At 42.7% G+C, this 24,134-nt stretch overlaps 1 protein-coding gene across 3 annotated transcripts in view; it reads left to right on the top strand.

Moving 5' to 3' along the window:
* DIAPH2 (diaphanous related formin 2) overlaps positions 1 to 4,664 on the top strand; it is a 906,095-nt gene extending 901,431 nt beyond the window's left edge. For all 3 annotated transcript variants that reach the window (XM_023750473.1, XM_023750472.1, XM_014452154.2), the window contains one exon: positions 3,903 to 4,664. In XM_023750473.1, coding sequence (XP_023606241.1) covers positions 3,903 to 3,967 — 65 coding nt within the window. In that variant the 3' untranslated portion in view covers positions 3,968 to 4,664. The remainder of the gene's footprint in view (positions 1 to 3,902) is intronic.
* The last annotated feature ends 19,470 nt before the right edge of the window (positions 4,665 to 24,134 follow it).

Below are 24,134 nucleotides of genomic sequence, written 5' to 3'. Positions count from 1 at the left end.
ATGACCAGAGAAAACCTGCCAGGGTACGCATACCTAACTGTGGTGGATTTGGGACTGACGTCTTAGGACTGACGTCTCAGGCTTTATTGCTGCATTAATCCTCATGTTTACAAACAATAGAATGCCTTAATGAATTCCTAGACCCTGAGGATATCCTAGAATCTCCAGGCTCTCTTACTCACTGTAATATGTTACTTATGTATTAATAAAATGGGAGCAGAGGGAGAATATGACAAATCATGTTTCCCCCATCCTCTAATGAAATGTTTTGCCTGTATCTCACTGCTCACTATCCCAACAAGGATACAAACACAGACAGATGCTTCCCTTCCACCTTCCTCTCCTTGTTTTCCAAAAAGACAACCAGCAAATTGGAAAGGAAAGCTACTAACAAAGCCCTCCACATCATCTCAGGTTAATACATATGTTTAAACTATTGACTTATTGGAGGAGAGGCTCTGTTTTCACCATGTAAACCACTCTAGTATCAGTAGTGCGGGGAGAATAAGACCGGCGAGGTAAGTGGGTTTGGTTCCATCTAGGTCTCCTGGAGCTCTCCAATCATATCACATGCACACCTGCTGCTTCCATCTATGTTTCCAAAAGGGAAATGCAATAATATCGAACATTTGCTCCTTTCTCATAAATGTGATGCCAAAGATGTGCCCTGATCTTATGAGGCTCAGGCCACTGATTTTTATTCATTAGTATTTAATACTATAAATATAGAAGTTTGACTTTCAAAAAATGTAGTAATTCACAATCTCTGCTTTAAAGAAGGTATGAATCCATGTGTGAAATATTGTCCTCATTAGATTGCAAGCTATTAGAACACGAAGAGAGATGAATATATATTCATGTTATATATACATATAGCATATTATCCCTTAAATCACACTGTGGCCTGATCCATACAACTCTAGAGTATAAATATATATTTTTTACCTAAATAGTTTTAACATAAATATAGAGGATTGTAAATAAATCACAAAATCCAGATCAGTCATTGCTGTCATTGTTTCTAATGACATTTTTTCATAAACAAGGTTGTAGGTTGATATTTTAAAATCATACGTGGTGACCTTTACAGAATTGCTTCTTCTTTATAATTATCTCATGAACATAGATGACTAATTAGGTACCAAAAAATTGAAAAAGATAAAGAGAGAAGGAGGAAGAAAGGGAGGGAGGAAGGAAGGGAGGAAATGTAGAATAGGTACTTCTCTTGTGCATGCCAAGAGCTAGATTTGGACCATGGGCCAGTGTTTATCTTGCCTTCCAAAAGCTTCAATGTCCTTTTCTCCATTCATTTTGACCTGAACGTTTCTTTTCTCACACCAAATGCGGGTTGACATGAATCCTCACATCATTTAATGCCGTGAGGCTGGGTTTTTGCATGTGGTACTTCTCTTGAATCCAGGGGGCAGTGAGTGATGTTATGGGGTGCCAGTGGCATTCCTAGAGTGAATGCCAGTTTGGCTTTAGTGTGTAAGATTGCTAAGGAGCAAGACTTTTTGAGCTGGGACAGTCCTCTGTGATTGGTACCATCATTCTCATATCTGATGGCATTGAAAGCTTACATGCTAGCAATGGAATGGTAACTGTTATATTATAATCTCACTTTTAAATGTTTTCTAAGAAGTCTCAAACCAATCTGTATGCAAAGCAGTGACATCTCAGTAATAAGCTCTTTATCTAGGAATGTTATCTTCACATTTTTAGCTGAATTGTGATCCATATCACAAACTAAATATTGGATTTTTTAAATAGTATCTTTAAAAGGATGCCCAAATAATCCATCACTCAGATATATCTCTGAAAGGAGAAAATGCCCCTTTCTTTCTCACCTCTCGGTGATATTATTGCATATAAGGCACTTTAAGCTTATAGCTGTTTGGTTCGATGCACTCATACCAGGGTGTTAATGAGGCCAAGGTCATGGAGGCCAGTTAGCTTTCTTTGCTCTGTACTGACCACAGACTACTGGGAGGCCGTCAAGAGACACTGGCACAGATGAAACTGATACCATAGCAACATTTCAGCACTTCTCACAGTCCATCCTTCTCCTGGGACGGACAGGATGTCTTTCTTTCATATCATCTTAAGGCGGGGGTGTGGGGGGGGAGGAGTAGCTTGGGAGGCCCCAACATTTACCTCTGAACAAAGCAGGCCTGACATTTAGGCATTAACTTTGCATTATGATCCCCCATCATACCATTGATTTGCTGTGTAACCTTCATCAGTAAAGCAGAGATAATAGGATAGAATGAAATGGGCTTACCTCCCGGGGATGTTGTGTGCATTAGCAAATTAACGAGTGTGAAGTGTTAGCGTTTATGTAAGTGCTGGTGGTTGTCATTATTTGTAGGGACCTAGTCTCATTCTAAATAGAGAATTTAAGTATATTATGCCTCTGTCAGAAGGATTTGCACCCACATCAATTGCATTTAAGCCAAGCATAAAACAGAGGTGATAATAACATAGTACTGATCATCTCAATGCAGAGCTGTAAACCTTTTTCCTATTAAAGCTAAAACTATTTTCAGCAACTTTCAATACTTTAAAACTTTGCTTTTCAAGCTTTGTGCCAACAGTTATCTTGACAGTGATTATTTTTCTTGTGACGGTTGAAGGGAATGGGGCCTATTCATTATTCATTCTCACTATGACTATATAATGTATTGAACTTGTTTACATCATACAATCAGGCAAATATTCAGTAGCTGCAATCATTGTAAAAAATCAAAACTCTTTCCTGCTCTGCCCATGCTGCGGTCCTGTAGTGGTAGCCCATACACAGAGTGAAAACTCATGGGGAATTGAAGTGCTTTCCAACAAAAGGCCCTGTACATAGAGCCTTTCAATTTAATGTGTTGACCAAGAAATTCTGTTGTCGCCTGCCACTTCCAAGGGGATTGTGCTTAAGAAAATTCTTCCATTTCTTGTATCACTCTGACTTCACTTAACCAAGAAAAGTCACTTAGTGCTGATTGCAGAACTCTTGAACTCTGCCCGGCAGCTGCTGCATGAACTCCTCAGATCTGGGTTCCATGTTACTTATTTACATCTTAGAGGCCTGGTGCAGAAAATTTGTGCACTGGGGGAGGAGGGGGCCTCAGCCTGGCCTGCACCCTCTTACAATCTGGGACCCCTCGGGTCTGGTCCCTAGGCCTGGCCTGAGATCAGGGCCTATTGGGGCTTTCCTTTCCCTGGCTGCAGGCAGCTGGTCCCACCCCGCCACTGCCGCTACTTGCCATCTGCACAGCACTGCCCCCTCCTCCCCTGCCACCAGTGGCCTCCCTCTGCAGGCAACAGGGGTGGGGTGCGATGGCTTGGCTGGCCTGGGCCTCCCTCTGTGGGGCGATCGCTGGCCACTGTACACCTGCCACAGAGTAGCCACTGGTGGCCTGGGCCTCCCTCTTTCGTTGCTGGGGGGCGGGGCCAGCCCTGCAAGGGGCCGTCTGCCTACCTGATCACCCGTAACCACTGGCCTGCCCACCTGATCACCCCTAACCACTGGTCTGCCTACCTGATCACCCCTAACCACTCTGCCTGCCTGCCTGATCGCCCCTAACCACTTGCCTGCCTACCTGATCACCCCTAACCATTTGCCTGCCTACCTAATCACCCCTAACCACTGGTCTGCCTACCTGATCACCCCTAACCACTATGCCTGCCTGCCTGATCACCCCTAACCACTTTCTTGGGGGCAGAGCCAGCCTGGCAAGGGGCCATGGTGGTTTTGGTCTAATGGTTGTTCCAGTCATTACGCTTTTATTATGTAGGATTCATTTGAAGTGATTTTTCAGGACTATTTGAAACCCTCTCTCAACCTGACATCCTGTAATAGCTAAGATCTGAAGCTCACCATGTTTTTGGTTCTTTTTCTCTTTGTCTTACAGATAACAGACGGGTACCTTTGGAAAGGTCACGCTCTCGCCACAATGGAGGTATCTCCGCTAAGTGAGTCCTGATGCCAAAGAATATAAAAATATTTCAGTAAATAAAATCATTCATTTTGAGAAAAAAACATGCACTCAAGGGATGGAGAGGAATCAGTGCATTTCTGCAAAGATCAAGCCAAGCCGGATGAAACAGCCTGCATTTGTAAAGCTATTGCAAGACTCCTCCCACAATTATACTAATATGAACACAATTATTGGGATACTGAAATGTGTGTGCCATTTTAGTGTAAAGATGTGTATTATTTGTTATTGTGTGTGACCTAACAGTGATGGTGAAAAGTGTAAGAAATTGAAGAGCTCTAAGGCTTTCAAATCAGTCTGTCAAAAATGTACAATGTTACTCAAATTTGCAGGTCACCTCCCCCTACAAACCCCCCCCCCAAAAAAAAGAAGAAAGAGAAGAAAAGGGGTATTAAAAAAGAATGACTCAATATCTGCTTCTGATTCTTGTTACATAGAAAAGGAAAAGGCCAATGAAAAAGTACGTGTTAGTAATATGGAGAGGCAGTAAGAGACACCATTTTGGAATCTCAGAAAGAGTACTGCTTCACCCCTGTCTAATTAGTTAGAACCTTATCTCAAGTGAAAGCTGATGGATTCATCTGCTTTGGCTGAAATTAAACTAATCATTAATCTAAAGTTTCAGCATGATAGTGCGGGCACTTTTCATTGCTAAAAATAAACCAAAGTTCAACAGAAGCAAAGTGATTTAAATTTTATTTAAAGAAGTGTTTTCTAATTATGCACATATATCAACTTTATATAAATACTTTATATGGCTATTTTTGAGAAAAACTTCACATTTTAATGTTTATGTGAGGGATGAACCTAAAAATTCTATTACCTTTATTTAGATTTTTAAAGGTAAATATTGATTCCTAATCTCTGTGGTTTATTTCTTCTCTCTACTCTTCTTTCTCCCATGACCCCCTTGAAAGCAGGGAATAGAATTCTCAGAGACCTGAGAGGAAAAAGATTTCTCTCTGCAAGAGGCAGCAGAAAACTGAAAGGTCAATTGTTTTATCTGCCTTTCTACTCCCCTTTCCAATTCTGCCTCGGTGGTCTGAGGAAGAAAAACCAATTTATGTATGTATGTGTATATATGTGGATATATTTATATCTCCTGCTACAGTAATTCCACATCCCAGTGACTAAGTGAACTTCTCAGTCATCGTACTTACTTACCTATATTAACAAATTTAAATGCTGCCGCCATAAACAGCTCTAGGAGGAAAATAGGCTCTACGTTTTTCTTAAATCGATGAGAGAGTAACGATTATATTTAAATTGTCTATTATTTTAAAGTATGCATTGAAGTAATGTGGTATAACTTCTCTGGAATGCAATTTTAAGACTAATCCATGCAGATGATTATTGTAAAAGATTTCTTATGTGTATGTATCTTACATAGAGAATCCTATTTCTCCTCCAAAGCACACTGTAGACATTCAGAAAGAACAAAGGACTGACTTGGCAAGTCACCACATGAGATAAAGACAACTAGTGGCCAGTTTCCTTTCTGCAGATGTGTGATGATTCAGTGCTGCCTTTCCCTCCAGTGCATTCTTACTTGGGTGTCATACTTTACAAAGCTCTGAAGCTGCTACGATAGAGAAATCAACAAGAATTACAGTATCTGAGATATTACAGTTTTATCTCCTCTTAAGACACTCACATAGGCACACACACACACAAATTTAAAGGATATACTAATTTCACATAATTTTTTAAACAGCAACAAAGATATTGGTTCTACTAATTTATGTAAATACTTAACGTGTGTATTTTTGACTTCAACAAGTCATTTCTGAAATCTTCATGGTATGGCTTCTTTGAATCCTTTGATAGCTTTTTAGGCCTGGGGAAATATTTTGAAAAATTAACCCTGACTAATGTGTAGGGGCATTTGCCATGCCATATTACCAAGCTGGTCAAGGTAGAAATACTGATGTATATCACCTTTTCCAGATGTGAACTTGCCTTATTTTATAGTTTATGAAAAAAAATGAAGAACTATTATTGATAAAGTATATATTTGTATTTAGAGTAATCCCACACGCTTTTCACAAATATTAGGAAGCCTTTTCAGGGTCTTTCATGAAGTTCCAATAATTGAGTTCAGGGAATTGCGTCCCAGATTTAAAATGATCCTGCTCTAGCTATTTGTAGTCTGGGGTTAGATAGAAACATATCACCAAAAAAGTACATCATGACATTTTTAGTATGGAATCAGATTATATTGGAGTCTCTTATTGGATTTATTACTACCACATGTGAGAAGCACCAGTTTATAAAGATTTTCTTCAGAATGTTTTAAAAAATTACAAAGCCCTTAAAATGTTTACTAGTTGTATTAGTTTCCTTTGGCTGCTATAACACAGTATCACAAACTCAGTTGCTTCTTAACCCATCAGAAATTTATTCTCTCGAGATTCTGCTGACCAGATGTCTAAAACCAAGGGCCATGCTCCCTCCAGAGGCTCTAAAGGAAAATCTGCCCTTGCCTCTCCCTGCTTCTGGTGGCGGTCGGCATTCCTTGGTTTACAGCCACATCTCTGCTCCATTTTCACATCACCTTCTCCTCTGTGTACCTGATCTCCCTCTGCCTCTCTTAAGGACACATTTAGGTTGGCATTTAGGGCCCACTCAGATAATCCAGGATAATTCATCTGAAGACCCTAAACTTAATTATACTTGTAGGACCTTTTTTCCAAATAAGGTAGCTAATTCACAGATTCTGGGATTAGGTTATGAATATCTCTTTTTTGGAGGCAACCCTTAGCCCACGATAGTTGCCTCTGCTCCCCTCCCCAAATTTAGGTCTGTCCCATGTGCATGAAATCTTCACTCCATCTCAACCTTGTCAACACATGACAGCATCAAGTCTAAGTCTAAAATTTCATTCAAACATCATCAGTTCAAGAGTTCCAAATCTCACCATTTAGATGATCTAAATTAGGTATAGAAAATGCCTGAAGCAAAATTCATCTCCATCTGCGGATCAATACAATAAGAAAACAAATTATCTGCTTCCAAAATACAATGATGGGACTGGCATCTGATAATGGTTATGGGCATTCCTATTCCAAAAGGGAGAAAATGGAAAGTAGGAAGGAGTCATCTGTCCCAATGATTTTCTTTCTTTTTTTTCTTTTTTTTTAAATTGATTTCAGAGAGGAAGGAAGAGGGAGGGAGAGATAGAAACATCAATGATGAGAGAGAATCATTGATTGGCTGCCTCCTGCATGCCCCCCCCACTGGGGACCAAGCCCGCAACCTGGGCATGTGCCCTTGACCAGAATCGAACCTGGGACCCTTCAGTCCCCAGGCCAATGCTCTATCCACCGAGCCAAACCGGCTAGGGCTGTCCGGATGATTTTCAAAATTCAGGCAGCAAAATCCCCTTAGGTTTCAAGGCCTGACAATAATCCTCCTTGTCTCAGGGCTCTACCTGTTAGGCCTGCATCTCTGCCCGCTCTGCCCATGGCTTTCACTTTTGCTTCTGCTCCCATGTTTGGGCCCCTGTACCTGCAGTCCTAATGGGTGATCCTTTACATTGAAGGATAGCACATGTTTGTAGTTTTATCAGCTTGTTTGTTGCCTGTAAATTTTTAGTAGTCTGAAAACCTCTCATCTTGTCCCATCTCTGTCCCTTTAAGGCCAACCTAGAAGTATTTCTGCTGATATAACATTCTCAGAAACTCTGGGCCTCCCATGTATGTCACATTGATTCAATACTGAGAAAAAAGAATCCTCAGAGATCTTTGCCAGAGAACCCCATCTCCATTCCTGGCTTCAATTGAGATGGTTGAGTGGATCCATGAGTCAATACCTAATCTTTCCAGCAGTAGCCAAAGGTTGTCCAGCCACACCCTTAGCTTTCTCTCCAGAGCACACCTCCTAAAAGCAAGTCTCCTAGTTTGAGCATATTTTACAACCTGAATAGGCTCAAAATGTTCTGAATCATCAAGTGCTGGTTCCTTTCTGTTTAATAGGTCTTTCCTCAATTTCTCTCTTTCCTCTTATATTTTAATATAAGCTTAAGAAGAAACTAGGCCATACCTCTAATGCTTTGCTTGAAAATCTCAGTTAAATATCCTAGTTCATCACTTACAAATTCTATTTTCCATGCAACTGTTGGAGACAATTCAGATAAGACTTATGCTGCTATATAACAGGGATCGCATTTCTTCTAGTTTCTAATAAAATGTTCCTCAGTTCTTTCTGAGCCCTTACCGGAAGCACCTTTAATTTATATTTTTACCAATAGCCTGTTTGGGTCAATCTATGCTTTTTTTATCAGATGCATCACATTTTTTCCAGCTTCTACCCATTATCCAATTCCAAAGACACTTCCACATTTTTAGTTATTTGATATATAGCAGAACCTTACTTCCTGGTACCAAAATATGTATTAAGTTCCTGTGGCTGCTGTAACAGATTACTGCAAATGTGGTCGCTTAAATCAACAGCTATGTATTTATTATCTTACTGTTTCGTAGGCCAGAAGTCCTAAATTGAGGTGTCAGCAGGGCTGTACTCCCTCCGAAAGCTCTAGGGCAGTGGTTCTCAACCTTCTGGCCCTTTAATACAGTTCCTCATGTTGCGACCCAACCATAAAATTATTTTCGTTGCTACTTCATAACTGTAATGTTGCTACTGTTATGAATCGTAATGTAAATATCTGATATGCAGGAGGGTCTTAGGCGACCCCTGTGAAAGGGTCGTTCGACCACCAAAGGGGTCGCGACCCACAGGTTGAGAACCGCTGCTCTAGGGAAAAATCTGTTCCTTGCCTCTTCCAGTTTCTTTTGACTCATCAGTCCCTGGCTTGTGGCCAAATCACTCTTAGCTCTGTCTTCAGAGCACCTTGCCCTGTGTATCGAATCTACTTCTGCCTCTCTTATAAGGACACTTGTGATGGCGTTTAGGCCCACCCGGTTTAGCCATGATAACCTCTTCATCTCAAGATCCTTAACTTCATTACATTTGTGAAGACCCTTTTTCTAAATCAGGTAACATCATAGGTTCTGGGAATTAGGACATGGACATACCTTTGGGGAGTCACCATTCAGCTCACTACACTTTTCGCTTTTTAAAATGCATCCGTGGTGCTCAAGCCAAATTCAAGGTTGTCTAAAAGATGTTGTCTGCACAGGCTACTGCATGCTTTGATGTTAAATGGCTGAACAGGCCATTCTAAAATTTGGTTGATACTTTTGCTACTATGGTCAATTTGCTTGAAAAAATAATTGGTTCCAACTCTGAGCTCTAGTGTATCTCTTCTGGCCCCTTTATGGAGTCTTTGACCAAATGTTTTCTATGACTCATAATGCAGGCATAAAACTACCTCTGATACAGAAGGGTTCTTTACAAATTTGTTTTAGATACCCCTCAGCTGAAGGGAGAGGTGACAGCCTGCTTTGAATGGTATTGAGGGAGACTATGCCGATACCAAGATGCCCAGAAGTATTTCAGTAGCAGCAGAACTGTGGATTCCTGCTCTCATTTTGCCTTGGAATAAACACCTGTCTTTTCGCAGGACCAAGAATGATTTGCAATTGATATGTATGCATACCTACTTATTCAATAAAGTTAAGATATACGTTAAATGTTGTGTTGCCTATGATCATTGATATTCAGGATGAGTGTAAAGGCATACACTGAAGTATCAAGACAGGATGTAAGAACATTCTAGAAAGAAGCTCCAACTGAACAGAAATGCAAGTCAGAAGGGTGATTGACATCCTCCAGAGAAACTGTTTCTACCGAAAAGGGTGTTTTGGGTTTTTGTCTTGATTATAGAATGAAAGGAAATGGGCTTCAAATACTCAGAGGAGTAAAAACCTGGAATCCTATATAATAAAAGCCTAATATGCAAATCGACCAAAAGGTGGAACGACCGGTGGAACGACAAGTCACTATGACACACACTGACCACCAGGGGGGAGACACTCAATGCAGGAGCTGCCCCCAGCCCGCAGACCCCAGGCCAGTCAAGGTGTGTGCCAGCGAGGGCCTTCTGATCGCCCCGCCAGTCGCCCCACAGATTGGCCCTGATCGCCGGCCAGGCCTAGGGACCCTATTCTCTGAAGGGCTTTCAAAAGAATCTCTCATCATAGGTATGCTGACTTGAAGATGGAGTGTTGGACCAGGAAATAACTAGGTCTATAAATGAAACTAAGGTACCTGGCAAGACCACAGTTTCCTTGGAATGGTTTGCTCCAGGAATCAAATACATTGGCTTTTTCTTCCCAGACACCCAAATAGGCAAATTCCTTAGTAGGGAATCTGATAAACAAGTATCCACAACTAGGGGGATTTGAGCTTAATGCCAAGAGCTCAAAGGAAAGTGGCAGTCTGAAAATTGATATATATGCAATGCATGTAACATGCTGTATAGTTTTGATTTATAATACAAAGAAAGCTATAGCCAAATATCCCATTTACAGACTGAATTTATTTAGATGTCTATAGTCCCAATAGCCACAAATAAAATATTATTACAGTTAACATCCATTGCAGGGAAAAACAATTTGCAATTTCATGAATTATGCAAATCATGACTTTGTTCCTTGTTCTTGGAGATTGGCCAGAATTCAATTTTTAGCCATGATGGCCTTATATCTTGGCTAATACAGGCTCAGCCAATATTTCCACATATATTTTGGCTAATTGAGATCAGACAACATTTTCACCATTCGATGTTTATAAGCAAAGCACAAGAGCTATTATCATATGATTAGAGACAGTAATAAACCTCAACTTTCTCTACTTTGTTATAGCCTCCAGTGTGGCTATTCTAATCAAGTGTCCATTCAGGGGAAGTTGTTTTTCAGGATACGGTTATGAATTAAACATGGCTGATGCCTTCAGGGATTTCACAGTCTAGTGGGAGATGGCACAGGTACAAAAACAATTATAATTCGAAGTGCAAAGAAAGAGTAGTATCGATAAGGCCTATGAGAGTTCAGAAAAAAAACAAATCAGATTTAGAGAGGTGAGGTAGGTATTAAAATGGGAAGCAGGTATCAGTATAGATTTTTTGACAGGGGTGGCATTTGAATTGAATTTTAAAGGGTAAGTTGATTTGGAAATGTGAAGCTTTTATTCATTCAGTCGATATTTAATGAGCACCTCCTGTATGCCAACCACAACACTAGGCTCTGAGAACATAACAGTGAACCAGATAGATGCGGTCCCCATTCTCATAGAGCTTATATCTCTTTGAGGAGGGAGAGAAGGCAGGAGCAGAAGTACAAACTTTGATGTGCATATGCAAGGAATATTGAAAAATTCTGTTTAACTGGAGTGTTAGGCCCACAAAAGGCAGCAATGGTCATGTGGTTTGGGCTTGATTTTATAAATAGTAGGGGAATACTGGGGGATTTTTAGGGAAAAAATGATATGGAGCACTTAAGAAAGATGAAACTGGAAGCTCTGTGTAGGACACAAAGGGGAGATGTCACAAAAGGCCAACTTTGTTGGGGGCTATTGCAAAAATACTTATGATAAATAATGAGAGGCTAAACAAGGGTACATCAGTCGGACAGATACAAATGGCATGTAAAAAACTGGCAATCGCCCTGGCTGGTGTGGCTCAGTCGGTTGGGCATTGTCCTGTGCACCCAAAGGTTGCAGAATTGATTTCCGGTCAGGGTATATACTGTACCCAGGTTGCAGGTTCGATCCCTGGTCAGGGCACTTGAGGGAGGCAACCGATCAATATTTCTGTCTCATATTGATTTTTTTCTCTTTCCCTCTACTTTCCTCTAAAATCAATAAAAACGTATTAAAAATAAAATAAAATAAAATGAAGAACTGGCAATCAATTAGATGTTGAGGGTATGAAGAGAGGGAGGATTCAAATCTGACACCAAGTTTTAAGACCTGAGTGACTGATAGGCTCCTTTGAACAGAAAAATTGAACACAAGAAGAGCTCATCTTTGCAATGGTGATACCATGGATATGCACAGCTGCAGCTCTGACACTTGGTATGACCTATTATCTGTACTGCTGAATGGCTCATACAAGTTTTATATACAAGGAACATCAAGTCATAAAGACATAGAGCAGACAGGAGAACATGATTCTGCACAAGAACTTCCTCAGTGATATTACAGTGATTATGGTAATAAGGGCCAGGGGAATTGCTCTAGGTTGCATTTTTTCCCTTTCCTTCTTATTCCCTTTTTCTCTCCCTTTCCCATTCCCTTTTCTTGTTAATAATGCTGAAAGGCAAAGCATTGACTGGCTGCTCAAAGAAACAAAAACTGACAAAGATTGAGTGGACATTAAAAGGTACTGATTCAGTGTTGGCCTCAGAGTGACAGGAAAGGCATTTAGATGAAGTATAATTTATGGAAAAAGCTCTAATTAGTTCATAGCTAGGACTTCTTAAGTGACTGGTGAATATTTTAAGCTATACATTTAAGAAGATCTTGAACAATTATTACTCTCTAGAAGAACAGCAAATTCTCCTGTTTTATTATTTTCCCAAGAATCTCCCAGCTTTCTAAACTGTGCCCAAGTCTATTCCCTTTAGAATAAATACCTTTTTATTCAGAGGACCATAAGCTTCCCTTCTCCATACATTCAACTGCTGGGTACTGAATGGCTTCCTTTTAGTTAATATTTTGTTTTGGAAGAGGAACTGCTCCATCTCCCCCCTCGCTTCCTACAAATATCTTTTGTTAATGCCTCACCGTTTTTCTACAAACAACCAAATGTTACAATGGGAATTAAGTTGAAAATACTCAAATGCTATGAATTTTCTCCTGGAACAGTTTTTGGAAACTTATCACATATAACAGCAGTGGCCTAGACTTGCTGACAAAAATCATGTAAGGAAGTGTTTTACCTGATTGAACAACTGGTAGCATTTATGCTGGTGCTTGGGGGATGGAGGAAAGGGCAACACAAGGGTCATGAATAAGGCTCCATCGCAGAATTCAGTATAATGATAAAAATGAAAGTGCCTTTTAGATGCCAATGACCTTTTGACTCCAGAGCATCTGGGATGAAAAGCTGACTTGCTGTGACCTTATATTGTGTGGCGCTTTGTACTTTTGAAAGAATTTTCACTTTTCATAGCCATTCTTCCATCATCTCATTTCCTCTCAGTCTACAAGCATCCTCAAGTCTCCTCCATCCCATTAAACAACAGTAACCTTCCTGTGCCTCTCTTTCAAGGCAACCATTGGCCACCTAAGTACCCACTGCTATCGATTCCTCTGAGTCCTCATCCTGCTTACTTTCTCCCACTCTTCCACAGGGCACACCTATCCCTGTCCGCTCCTACCACTCAGCAGATTCCTCAGTCCCCTTTATTGGGGGTTGTCTTCACATGACCCCTAAATATAGGTGGTATCTCCTGTGTTCATTTGTATTCTTCCCACCACCAAGGTCATCTTAGACATTGCCAAAGCTTCGACAATTTCATGCCAGCAGATGACTCTGAGATCTCTCCCGACCCCCAGGACCACCAAACTCAGTATATTTCCAACCAAATATGTTCTCCAGCAAACCGATCCTTTTATCCAGGTTGTCCGTCTCAGTCTGGGCACTCCCCCTTGCCCAGTCTTTAAGGCTAGAAATGATAGAAGCATCTTGCAGTATCCCCTCTCTCCTAATATCCAATGAGGCCCAGAAATTGGTCTCCCTGTTTCAGTCCCCGACCTCTTCAACCCATCCTTCACACCGCTGGAGATTGCTTCCTAACATGCTTTTCTTGGCCTCCTTCAAACGTTTTGATTACTTTCCTTAATTAACAAAACTAGTATGGGCTTCAAAGGTCCCAGGAACAGACTCAACCATAACTTTCAAGCCTCTTCATCATCCCTGCAGCCATGCTGGCCTGAATTTATCACTGGAACTTACCAATGATAAACAGATAAATATATGATTACATCCCCCACATGTAGATAGCTTTCATGCCACTTTATGTATATACAATTTAGTCTGGTATGACCTCACCACCCAACTTCACTCCTTTTCTCCTGTTAATCCTTCAAGGCACAATGCCGCCTTTCTGTAGCCTTCCTTAATTCTCTTCCCTCATTAAAATAAATTTTGTTATCTCTGCTCCCACAGCAATTTTTTCATACTCCGTTATTGCATTCTGCCTTCTACTAGAGTTAGTTGGCTGTGTCCTTGACTAAAGTGTAAGTTTCTTGATGGCCATGACTGTCTCATTCATCTCTGGGCCTTTACACAAAGCAATTGCTCAATGAATTAATGTGTAGTGTCAACTCCAGGTGAATTAAACAAATGAAAAGGAATGTTTGGTACAGGTAATGGAAAATCATAGCTAATTTCCTCATCCAGGTGAGAACATAGCCTTCATCATTGTCCTGGGAGCTGAGGGCCTGCCTAAGGTCCGCGGTGAGGACAAGCCCCCCAGCTGTGGATGACTGGAAGCTGACTTCAGAGGAGTGCTTTCAGGAGCTGATGACTGATTGAAGACAAAGAGGAAGGTTTTTCCTCCAAGGTCAAGCTTTTAACAAGTATCTGCAATGTACACCGAGGGATTTGGCTGTGCTCCAATTATGCTAATATGTTTTATATATGGGCCTCCAGCATCCAGGAAACACCTCCCTAAACAATTTAATAAGTGTAAATATCAAGGCAGAGTTGTAAATGTGGAACTTATTTGTACTGTACCAACCTTGTTATTATCAAATGTCATGGGGTATAAGTCATGGCAATTATGCTGCCCGCTTTTTACTACATTTCATTTACTTTCTAAAAGTGCAGTATATTCCTATAAGCTTCTAGCCTGGCTGTGTGTTCTGGAGTCACAGAAGGCAGGAACGTTAGGGTCACAGCATTAATGGGCCTCCCTAATGGAAAAAGGACCTCATGGGTCGTTGACTTCACCCTCTGACACACTGTACTCAACATTAGGCTTCACTGTGTGTTGCAACAATTCAAGCTGTGGGACCTCGTGGGTTTCTCCATACGAGACATTTCATGATCTAGAAAACAGATTTGCTTCCTTCCCCCTCCCATCACCTGCGCATGCGATGTATGTATGTCCCTGTCATGAAGAAGCTGGCCATTTTGCACAAAGCCTTCAAACTCTTGATTGCTAGCTCGGTGGGGTGCAGTTCCAGAGCCACCTCTTAAGTGGTTTCTTGGCATGTGAAGGTGAGGCAAGTAGGACTGATTTTTCTGGTTTGGGCCGGGAAGGAATCCACTATACCCAGCCCATTATTCCCTTTCCCTAGTAGTCTCTTTCTCCTCCCCCTTTCCCACTTTGCATCAACCACTCAGTAGGGAAAGGCCAGGTGTCTCTTATTCCATATAACTAAGCATTCATGGTAACAGTCCTCCTTTCTTTCAAAGGAGTCCTTCTAGTCCAGCGGTTCTCAACCTGTGGGTCATGACCCCTTTGGGGGTCGAACAACCCTTTCACAGGGGTCGCCTAAGACCATCGGAAAACACATATATAATTACATATTGTTTTGTGATTAATCACTATGCTTTAATTATGTTCAATTTGTAACAATGAAATTGGGGGTCACCACAACATGAGGAACTGTATTAAAGGGTCACGGCATTAGGAAGGTTGAGAACCACTGTTCTAGTCTATGTGCAGGCTTCCCTGGTATTAGGCAGGAAACCTGTCAGGCTGCAGATGTCTGTTGGCCAGTGAATGTGTTAAGGGTTTTGAAAAGTACCACTACTTCCAAAGTTGCCTTGAAATATAAGGAATAAAATGAATAAAATAGCATTTAATCCTTGCACCCAGGAGGTTCTTCAGGAGCATTACTTCCTTAATGGCAGCATCCCCCTACCTTTATTGTTTTAGCCAGGTTAACAATAGCTATTCATTTGTTCATCACTCATTCCACAAATAACCACTGAGCAATAACTATGTGACAGGCACCATTTAATGTGAGTCCAAATAGATGTGATCCAGCTCTTCATGAGCTTACAGGCAAGTGGAGCATGTCAACGATAAAAAAAAATCTATATATGATTACAATTGCGTTAAGTGCCTAAGAAGGAAAGAATATAAATACTACAGGAGAAAATAATGGTTGTGTATGTATGTGTGTGTGTGTGTGTGTGTGTGTGTGTGTGTGGTGGGGAGGGGGGCCTAAATTAGACCAGGTGATCAAGAAAGTCCTCTCTGAAAAAGTGATATATAATTAGAGACCTAAAGGATGAGTAGAAGTTAACCAGGTGAAAAATGAGCATTTGTGTTGAGTCAATGTAATACAATTAAGCCCATATAATGGGGCAATGTAATAGCTTTGGCTAGGTTGTACTATGGTTACAAACAATCCCCAAACCTCAATTACCATAGTAAAGGTTCATGTGGCAGCTATAGGTCATCTGAGACTGTGCCTCATATACCTTCTTCATTCCAGGACCCTGGCTGAAGGAGTCCTTATTTGGGACATGCTACTTTTATGACAGAGGGAAAACAACAAAAAAGGCTGCCCCATGCCATGTCTCTTAACTACTTCTGATCCTATGTGGTGGAGGTCACTTTGGATCACATGATCCTGAAAGTCTTGTGGGAAGATGTGGCGAAGGAAAATCAAACCCATGCACCTTGATGGCAGAGAAAAAGCTTCCGGTTATCTTTGATATCTACACCTCCACTCAGTTCTATCAATTCTCCATAGTATAGCTTACATAGAATTTTTTCTGATTTCAAAGCCACCACCCAACCCCAGACCCTAGTACCTGACTCCTTGATTTCTGCCTAAACAGCTGACCCTTGAAGAAAGTGGGGGTTAGGGGGCACTGACCGCCCCCACCATGCACAGTCAAAAATTCAAGTATGATTTTTGACCTCCCCAAAAACTTATGTGTTCCTCAGTATCCATGGGGGGATTGGTTCGAGGACTGTCTGGGGATACCAAAATCCACGGATGCTCAAGTACCCTATATAAAACTAGAGGCCCAGTGCACGAATTCATGCACCAGTGGGGTCCCTCAGCCTGGCCTGTGGGATAGGGCCTAAACCAGCTCTCCGACATCCCCTGAGGGGTCCCGGATTGCGAGAGGGAGCAGGCCAGGCCAAGGGACCCCACTGGTGCATGATCGGGGCCAGGGAGGGACATGGGAGGTTGACCAGCTGGGGAGGGACCGCGGGAGGGCTCCAAGGCGTGTCTGGCCTGTCTTGCTCAGTCTTGATTGGCCGGACCCCAGCAATAAGCTAACCTACTGGTTGGAGCATCTGCACCCTGATGGTCAGTGCACATCATAGCAAGCGGTTGGGTGGCCTTAGCATATCATTAGCATATTATGCTTTGATTGGTTGAACAGCCAACCGGTTGACCAGACACTTAGCATATTAGGCTTTTATTATATAGGATGGCCTTTCACATCGATGGATTCCCAACAGTACAGGTATTTATTGAATAAAATCTGCATATTGCTCAGCCTAGTCCAAAGCAGCCACTTACTATCTGATCCCCACCCTCAAAGCCCTATAGTGGCTCACAAAGTTAAAGTCCAAACTCTTCAGCTGAGTAGCCAACACTGTCCACAATTTGGCCTGACCCACTTTTTCCAACCTTCTCTTCCACTTTTACCCAAACTGCCTCTGCTGCAGCGATCCCGACTTCACTGGGCCTTCTCTGAAAGTCTCTCTTATGTAGATCAGCAGTGACCAACAGAAATCTAATGAAAGCCACAGACATAATTTTAAATTATCTAGCAGCTACATTTGAAAAAGTAAATACAAACAAGTGACATGAATTTTAATACAGCAAGTCCTCACTTAACGTCGTCAGGTTCTTGGAAACTGCGACTTTAAGCAAAAGGATGTTTAAGAAAACCAAGTTGACCATAGGCTAATTGACATAAACAAAAGTTCCTATTTCTGGTCACAAAAACTTCTAAATAAAGACCTAAAATGCTATAATATTAAATGCTGAAATAAATGTGAGCTAGCCCTAGCTGGTTTGGCTCAGTGGATAGAGCATCCGCCTGCAGACTGAAGGGTCCTGGGTTCGATTCTGGTCAAGGGCACATACCTGAGTTGTGGGCTTGATCCCCAGTGGGGGGCATGCAGAAGGCAGCCAATCAATGATTCTCTTTCATCATTAATATTTCTATCTCTCTCTCCCTTTCCTTCCTCTCTGAAATCAATAAAAATATATTTTAAATAAATAAATAAATAAATAAATAAATAAATGTGAGCTATACATACATTTAAGAAAGATGAATAAAAACAAGGTAACTCTTTTTCAACCTGCTTATTCCAGTTCAGGGTGGCCAGAACCTCTTTCAGCAGCTCAGGGCACAAGGCAGGACTCTCCTTGAACAAGACGCCCTTCCATCACAGGGCCACTCACACACCCACACTCACTCCGACCCGGACCACGCAGACACTTCAATTAACCTAATGCGCACATCGTTGGGATGTGCGAGGAAACAGAAGTCCCTGGAGAGAATGTGCAGACTCCACACAGAAAGTGGCCCCAGCCAGGCATCGATTTTTTTTCCCCTCATCAATGTTATAACGAAATGACTTTGAACAAAACAATGTTATCCAAGGACCTGCTGTATATTTAATTTAACCCAAGATATCCAAAGTACTATCCTTTCAACATGTAATCAATATAAAATTATTAGTGAAGGACTCTCCATTCGTTTGCATGTTGTGTCTCCAAAAACCCGGGAGTATTTTACAATTGCAGCATGTTTCAATTCGCACGCACCAGCCACATTTCCAGGGCTCGACAGCCCATGTAGCTGGTGGCTCCCATACTGGATGGCACAGGTCTAACCCTGCCCTGATGGCTCAAGGCAAGCTCTGTCCTCTGCCTGAAATACCTGCCACTCAAACCGTCACCTGTGAAAACTCTACCTTCCAGGGCCCAGCTGCGTAGCCCACACGCTCTAAGAAGTCTTCCTGGAGTCCCTCGGCCAAAACTCATCTTCCCCCTCTTCCATACTACCCTTCACATCATTTTCTTTTCTATCTTCAAGACTTGTGAGTAAATAATACAGTCATTTGTTTCAAAACTCGAGTACCAAGAGATATGCATACAATGATACCTTCTCCCACCAGCCACTGTGATTCCTTCCCCTGGAGGTAACCAATGTTATTAGACTTTTGTGTATCCTCACTGGTACATCTTTTACATATACACATACATATGCAACATCCATTTCTTCACCCCTTTTTTAAAAAAATGGCAGCATACTAAACGTATTCTCATACCTTACATTTTTATACTCGGTAGTCTATATTGGAGATCATTCTGTATCAGTCCATAAAGTGCACCTGTCTCCCTGGCAAGGCTTTTAGTTCTTGGCGTATATAAATGTTGTCCTCTTTCTTCTGTATACTTGCATAGCCCTGCGCCTTGGTCTGTGCTGCTATACCTGTTACTCAGTAAGTGTTTATTAAATGGAATTTCTTAAACTATTACCACATAAATCTTCCTAAAATGCTCTTTTGCATATGGTATCCACCACCCCCATCGCAACCTCATTAACTTCAAGGACCTTCACAGTCTGACCCATCATTCCCTTCCAGACTAATCGGTACTCCACAGAGACATGCCCTTTGCTTTAACCAACAGGTGTCCTCACTGGAGCTTTGCCACAGGTGAATATGTATGGTTGTGCGCACGCACGTGTGTGTGTGTGTGTGTGTGTGTGTGTGTGTGTATGTGCGCACACATGAACATGTATTTTACTCCAATATCCTCCCAACTAGACTATAAACCCCCGAGGCAGGGCTTATGTCTCCTCCCCGTACTTGTCCTGGGGCAGCACCGCTAACTGGGCCGCATGGACGTGATGGGCTCGGGATGTCTCCCTCCAGGCCTCCTTCTCCCTGCCCCCTCCCCCGGCACCTGCACTGCCTCCGGCTGGGGGATAATTGTCCAGATTCCACATTGCCTTTTGCCAGAGACAGAAGACAGCTCGCTTCGCTAATCCATTTTTATTTTTAATTCTTTTGTCATTCAAGTGATTCTCAAGCCTGAGAAGTCGGCAGAAGCAGAGACAAGGGTCCAAGCACAAAAGCAGCATAGTTCCTGCCAGGGAGTTTTTCTTCCCACTTTCACGCTTTTGTCCAGAAGTCCATCTACTTAAATCTGAAATCACCAACTTATCTTAAGTCTCAAAGCACTAAAGCTTCTTTGAGAGCTCCATCAAAAGCAGATCTAACAGGACCATGGCGGGCTCGCGTTTGAATGAAACCCAGTAGTACTCACCTGCGCTCAACTCTGAGGGGCGAGTTACCGCACTCTGTGGCAGGTGTCATTCTGAGGCTTTATGCTCTTTACGTCACTGCATCCTCACAACTATCCTGAAGCGGGTTCTGTTACTCTGGTATCCAGAGGAGTGGGCAGAGGCACAGGGAGGGAAGGTGGCTGACCAAGATCTCTACTAGGAAGCGGTGCAGGCGGATCTCGAACCCAGGGACCAGGACTCCAGAACACACGCCCTTGACCACTAGGCACGTGCTCTCCCTGGGCCTGAGCAAGCCGCTGCCTTTCCGGTGTGTGCTGCTGGAAACCCAGTTGAACCCCTGAGGAGCATGAGCACAATCAGCCTCTTACCTGCTTCCCTTTTGTTTTCTTTGCCCTTCACTTGGACCAGATAGAACCACGCTACTTTCCTACTGAGCTTCCTCATGCTTTTACTGCTTGCCAGACCGAGGGCTCTGTATCTAGACTGTTTCCTGTGACTCAATATATGCTCCATGGGCAAGCAGCACCAGCCTCCCCAAAGAACTTGTCTACACTAATAAAAGAGAAACATGCAAATTGGTGTCACTCTACTACACCCACCAGCCAATCAGGATAAGTATGCAAATTAACCCAACAAAGATGGTGGTTAATTTGCATACAAAGGCACGGAGCCAAGACTGAAGAAGACTGAAAACGACTGAAGACTGAAGATTGAAGAGGCTTGGCTTCTCTGCTGTGGCCGCAGTGGACCAAAGGCCTGGGTCCCAGGTGCCAGAGGAAAACCGGTGGGGGCAGCCAGGGGAAGGAAGGCCTATTGTGTGACTCTTCCTGCAACAGGCCTCTAGTTAGAAATAAAACATCTCGGGCATCACTCGGGCCTACTGACTCTGAGTCTGCATTTTGATGGATTCTCATGGAAGCTTGAGAAGCACTGGCCTCCGCCTTTGGGAGTCCTCCCTTAGGGGCTCTTTGCTGGGATGCTCCCAAAACACAAGTCTAAAATCTATGGCTTCCAAGGGAGGGAATTATTGGAGTCAGAGGCCATGCTAAATGGACAGTTTGCTGTCTTATTTTAAAAATATTTTTTTATTGATTTCATAGAGAGGAAGGGAGAGGGATAGAAACATCAATGATGAGAATCATTGATTGGCTGCCTCCTGCACATCCCCCACGGGGGATGGAGTTTGCAACCAGGGCAAGTTCCCTGACTGGGAATCGAACTCTGACCTCCTGGTTCATGGGTCAATGCTCAACCACTGAGCCACGCCAGCTGGGTGAGATTTTTCTGTCTTTAGAATAAAACATATGTGTGTAAAATGAAAAAAACAACCACACGTCAGCCATCATTTCCTTCCCATATTTCATTCCTGCTCTCCTGGTGTCTTACAATGCCACCACAGAGGAACTTTCCTTTATATAATGAGGAAATTTTTAATTAAAAGGATCGGAATCTTTGAGGACAGATAATCCTTTAAAAATAAGTTAATCTGTATTTACAAGCTCCCATTTATTTGGTGACAAAAGGAGGGGGGTGAAGCTGCCTCTGAAGACATAGAGAGGGATGATTAAGCTAATTTACAATAATTGCTTTAATCTTGGTATACTGAATTGTAGTGTCTAACTCTTTCAGTTCTCCTGGTCTAAGGTAAAGGAGGAATATGTTACCATGCTCTCTATGGCACCGCTGAATGACTGGAAATGCTGCCGTATAGCACAAGCCTGTCCTCCAGGTAATCCATGCAATCACAGCTCCTCACTCCACCCCCAACACCTAATTGCTGCTCTACTCACTCCTTCAATTTAAAATAGAAAGTCCATGTTCAGAAGCAAAGTCGTTAGCAGCTATTAATTTCTTAGCTCTAATAAATTGACCAGGCCAAAATGAATTAGGGAAGGCACTCGGGAACAGAACACAGGACAAGGGCATGTGAAGGAGAAGAGGGAATGGGTTGAAACCTGGGCAGCCAGTAAGGCCAGGAGAGGGTCCAGGATGGGGAGAGGGTAGCTGAGATGCAGTCAACATTGCTTACTTGCTGGTTATGGCTCAGGACAGTCCTGCTGGCTTCCATCTCTAACATGTGCTATGGATTCATCACCACACATCCCCAGGAAGTATCTGGAGTAGGAAGAGCAGTACTACTTCCGGTGTTGTAAAATACTTCCTCTTGCCCTTGGCACTCTTTGCCCGCCCTTGCCTGCCCTGAGGTTGCCCACTTCTCTCCCTGAAGGGACCGGCTGGGTCAGGCCTGCCTTTGCTTTTTGAATGACTCAGGTCTGAGTCATTCATCAAGCAGAGTAGGCCCCAGTGACAGGAGCAGCCCTTTCATGTCAGAAGAGCGCAATTGCATTGTAAGGGACCACGAGCATTCCAGACATCAGGCTGAGAGTTATCCCATTGTTTTACTTTTAGAAAAACGACACTCTTCATTTTTGCTCTAGGTGAGCTCTGCTCCACCACTGATTTCAATCTCAAAGTTTCCTGAAGGGTTCTGCCAGATGTGACCAATAGCTCATCATGATCTGATATCTGCTATACGGCCTCAAACAACAGGGAGATGGCGAGCATTGCATGCACACCACATTTATAGAAGTATCTGTCTCCAGATTGTGGCAGGAAGCATTGAGGCTAACAGAACACATTTCTTTTGAGTTGGAAACAGAGTACTTGGCAGCTAACAACAGGGTGATGCAGCTCACTTCCAAGAGCAGAGGACAGATTATGTGGGTGCTCTCGGTTGTTAAGCCTCAATATAAGGGAATTGTCACCGAGAAGCAGATGTGGGTCATCATTAATAACATTTTCAGACACTAATTTCCTTCTGAGGGGCTCAGTGCCTTCTACATCCAGGATCTCACTTAACCATGAGGCGTGATTCACGGGGCGTGAACACACAGCACGTCACCCCCGAAGAGTTCACAAAATGCTTTTACATCTAGCATCGTGCTTGGGCCGCACAACAGGTCTGTGAGGTCCGTGGAGGTTAGCAAGCCCTGTTTGTGAAAAAGCAGCATCTGAAAGCCAGAGCTTCCAGCTCCGATGGTGCTGCACCCCAGGCGCCTCACAGGCAGCAGCTGTCAGCACCGCTGTCGCTGCAGGTGGCACGCACTATCCCTGCACGGCCTGGGACACGGCAGCCCTGTGCTTCGGAAGGCGGGCACCGGGGGCTGCTGCTTTCTCTGCCTCGTGCGCTCCCATTTCTTCACTCTGACTCCTGATTGAACAACGGTGACCTAAAATGCTTTGCTTTTATATCTGTCTTCTTCCCACCAACCCCAGGTAATATTTTAGCCTCCATAGTTCCCATGAGTCTGTCTTTATTCCTACATTCAAAAGTGTTTCTGGACTTTTTAAGCCTTTGCCGCTTTGGGATAAACATCTTGCATGCCCTGCCATTCATGCCCTCTCCCCTGCTCTTTGCAGACATGGGTGTGCCCGTTCATGCTCAACTGAGAGTTCAGACTCCTGGTTTGGATAATCATCATCTTATGTCTACCAGCAGCCAAATTGTTACTCGTGTTTATTTTCTATCTCAAGAGACCAATCTGCTTTTTTTTTTTTGCTCTTCTACTTATAAGGTGGTAGAATATCGATATGATCTTTCAAACTATTTCTCTCCCACCCCGATTCTGAAACATAGAGCCCCTTGATGATCACTGCTCTGTTGTTACTGATCAGATTTTGTTATATTTATAACAGTTTCCACATGGGTCCCACTAGCCCGTGACCTCCTTGAGGGCAGGGGTGTAATCCGATTGTGCCTTGTAGCCACACATGCCAAGCAGAGAGACGCACATTAAGTAATAGTTAAGTATTTGTTGAATGAATGACTGAATGAAGAAACAGTGCCAGAGGAAGGCTTCTTCGGTGCTGCTGCATCATTGTCCTGGTGTCTTGTTCTGTTTTTAGCAAAAGTACAAATTGGAAGTGTTTCAGATTCTTTAGCATCTGACTCTGACGAGTGTCAATGAAAACAGCCTGGCTTCCCTTCTCCATTC

This window comes from Myotis lucifugus, unplaced genomic scaffold (genome assembly GCF_000147115.1).
Source record: "Myotis lucifugus unplaced genomic scaffold, Myoluc2.0 scaffold_13, whole genome shotgun sequence".
NCBI lineage: Eukaryota > Metazoa > Chordata > Mammalia > Chiroptera > Vespertilionidae > Myotis > Myotis lucifugus.
This window is presented reverse-complemented; position numbering and strand designations above follow the sequence as displayed.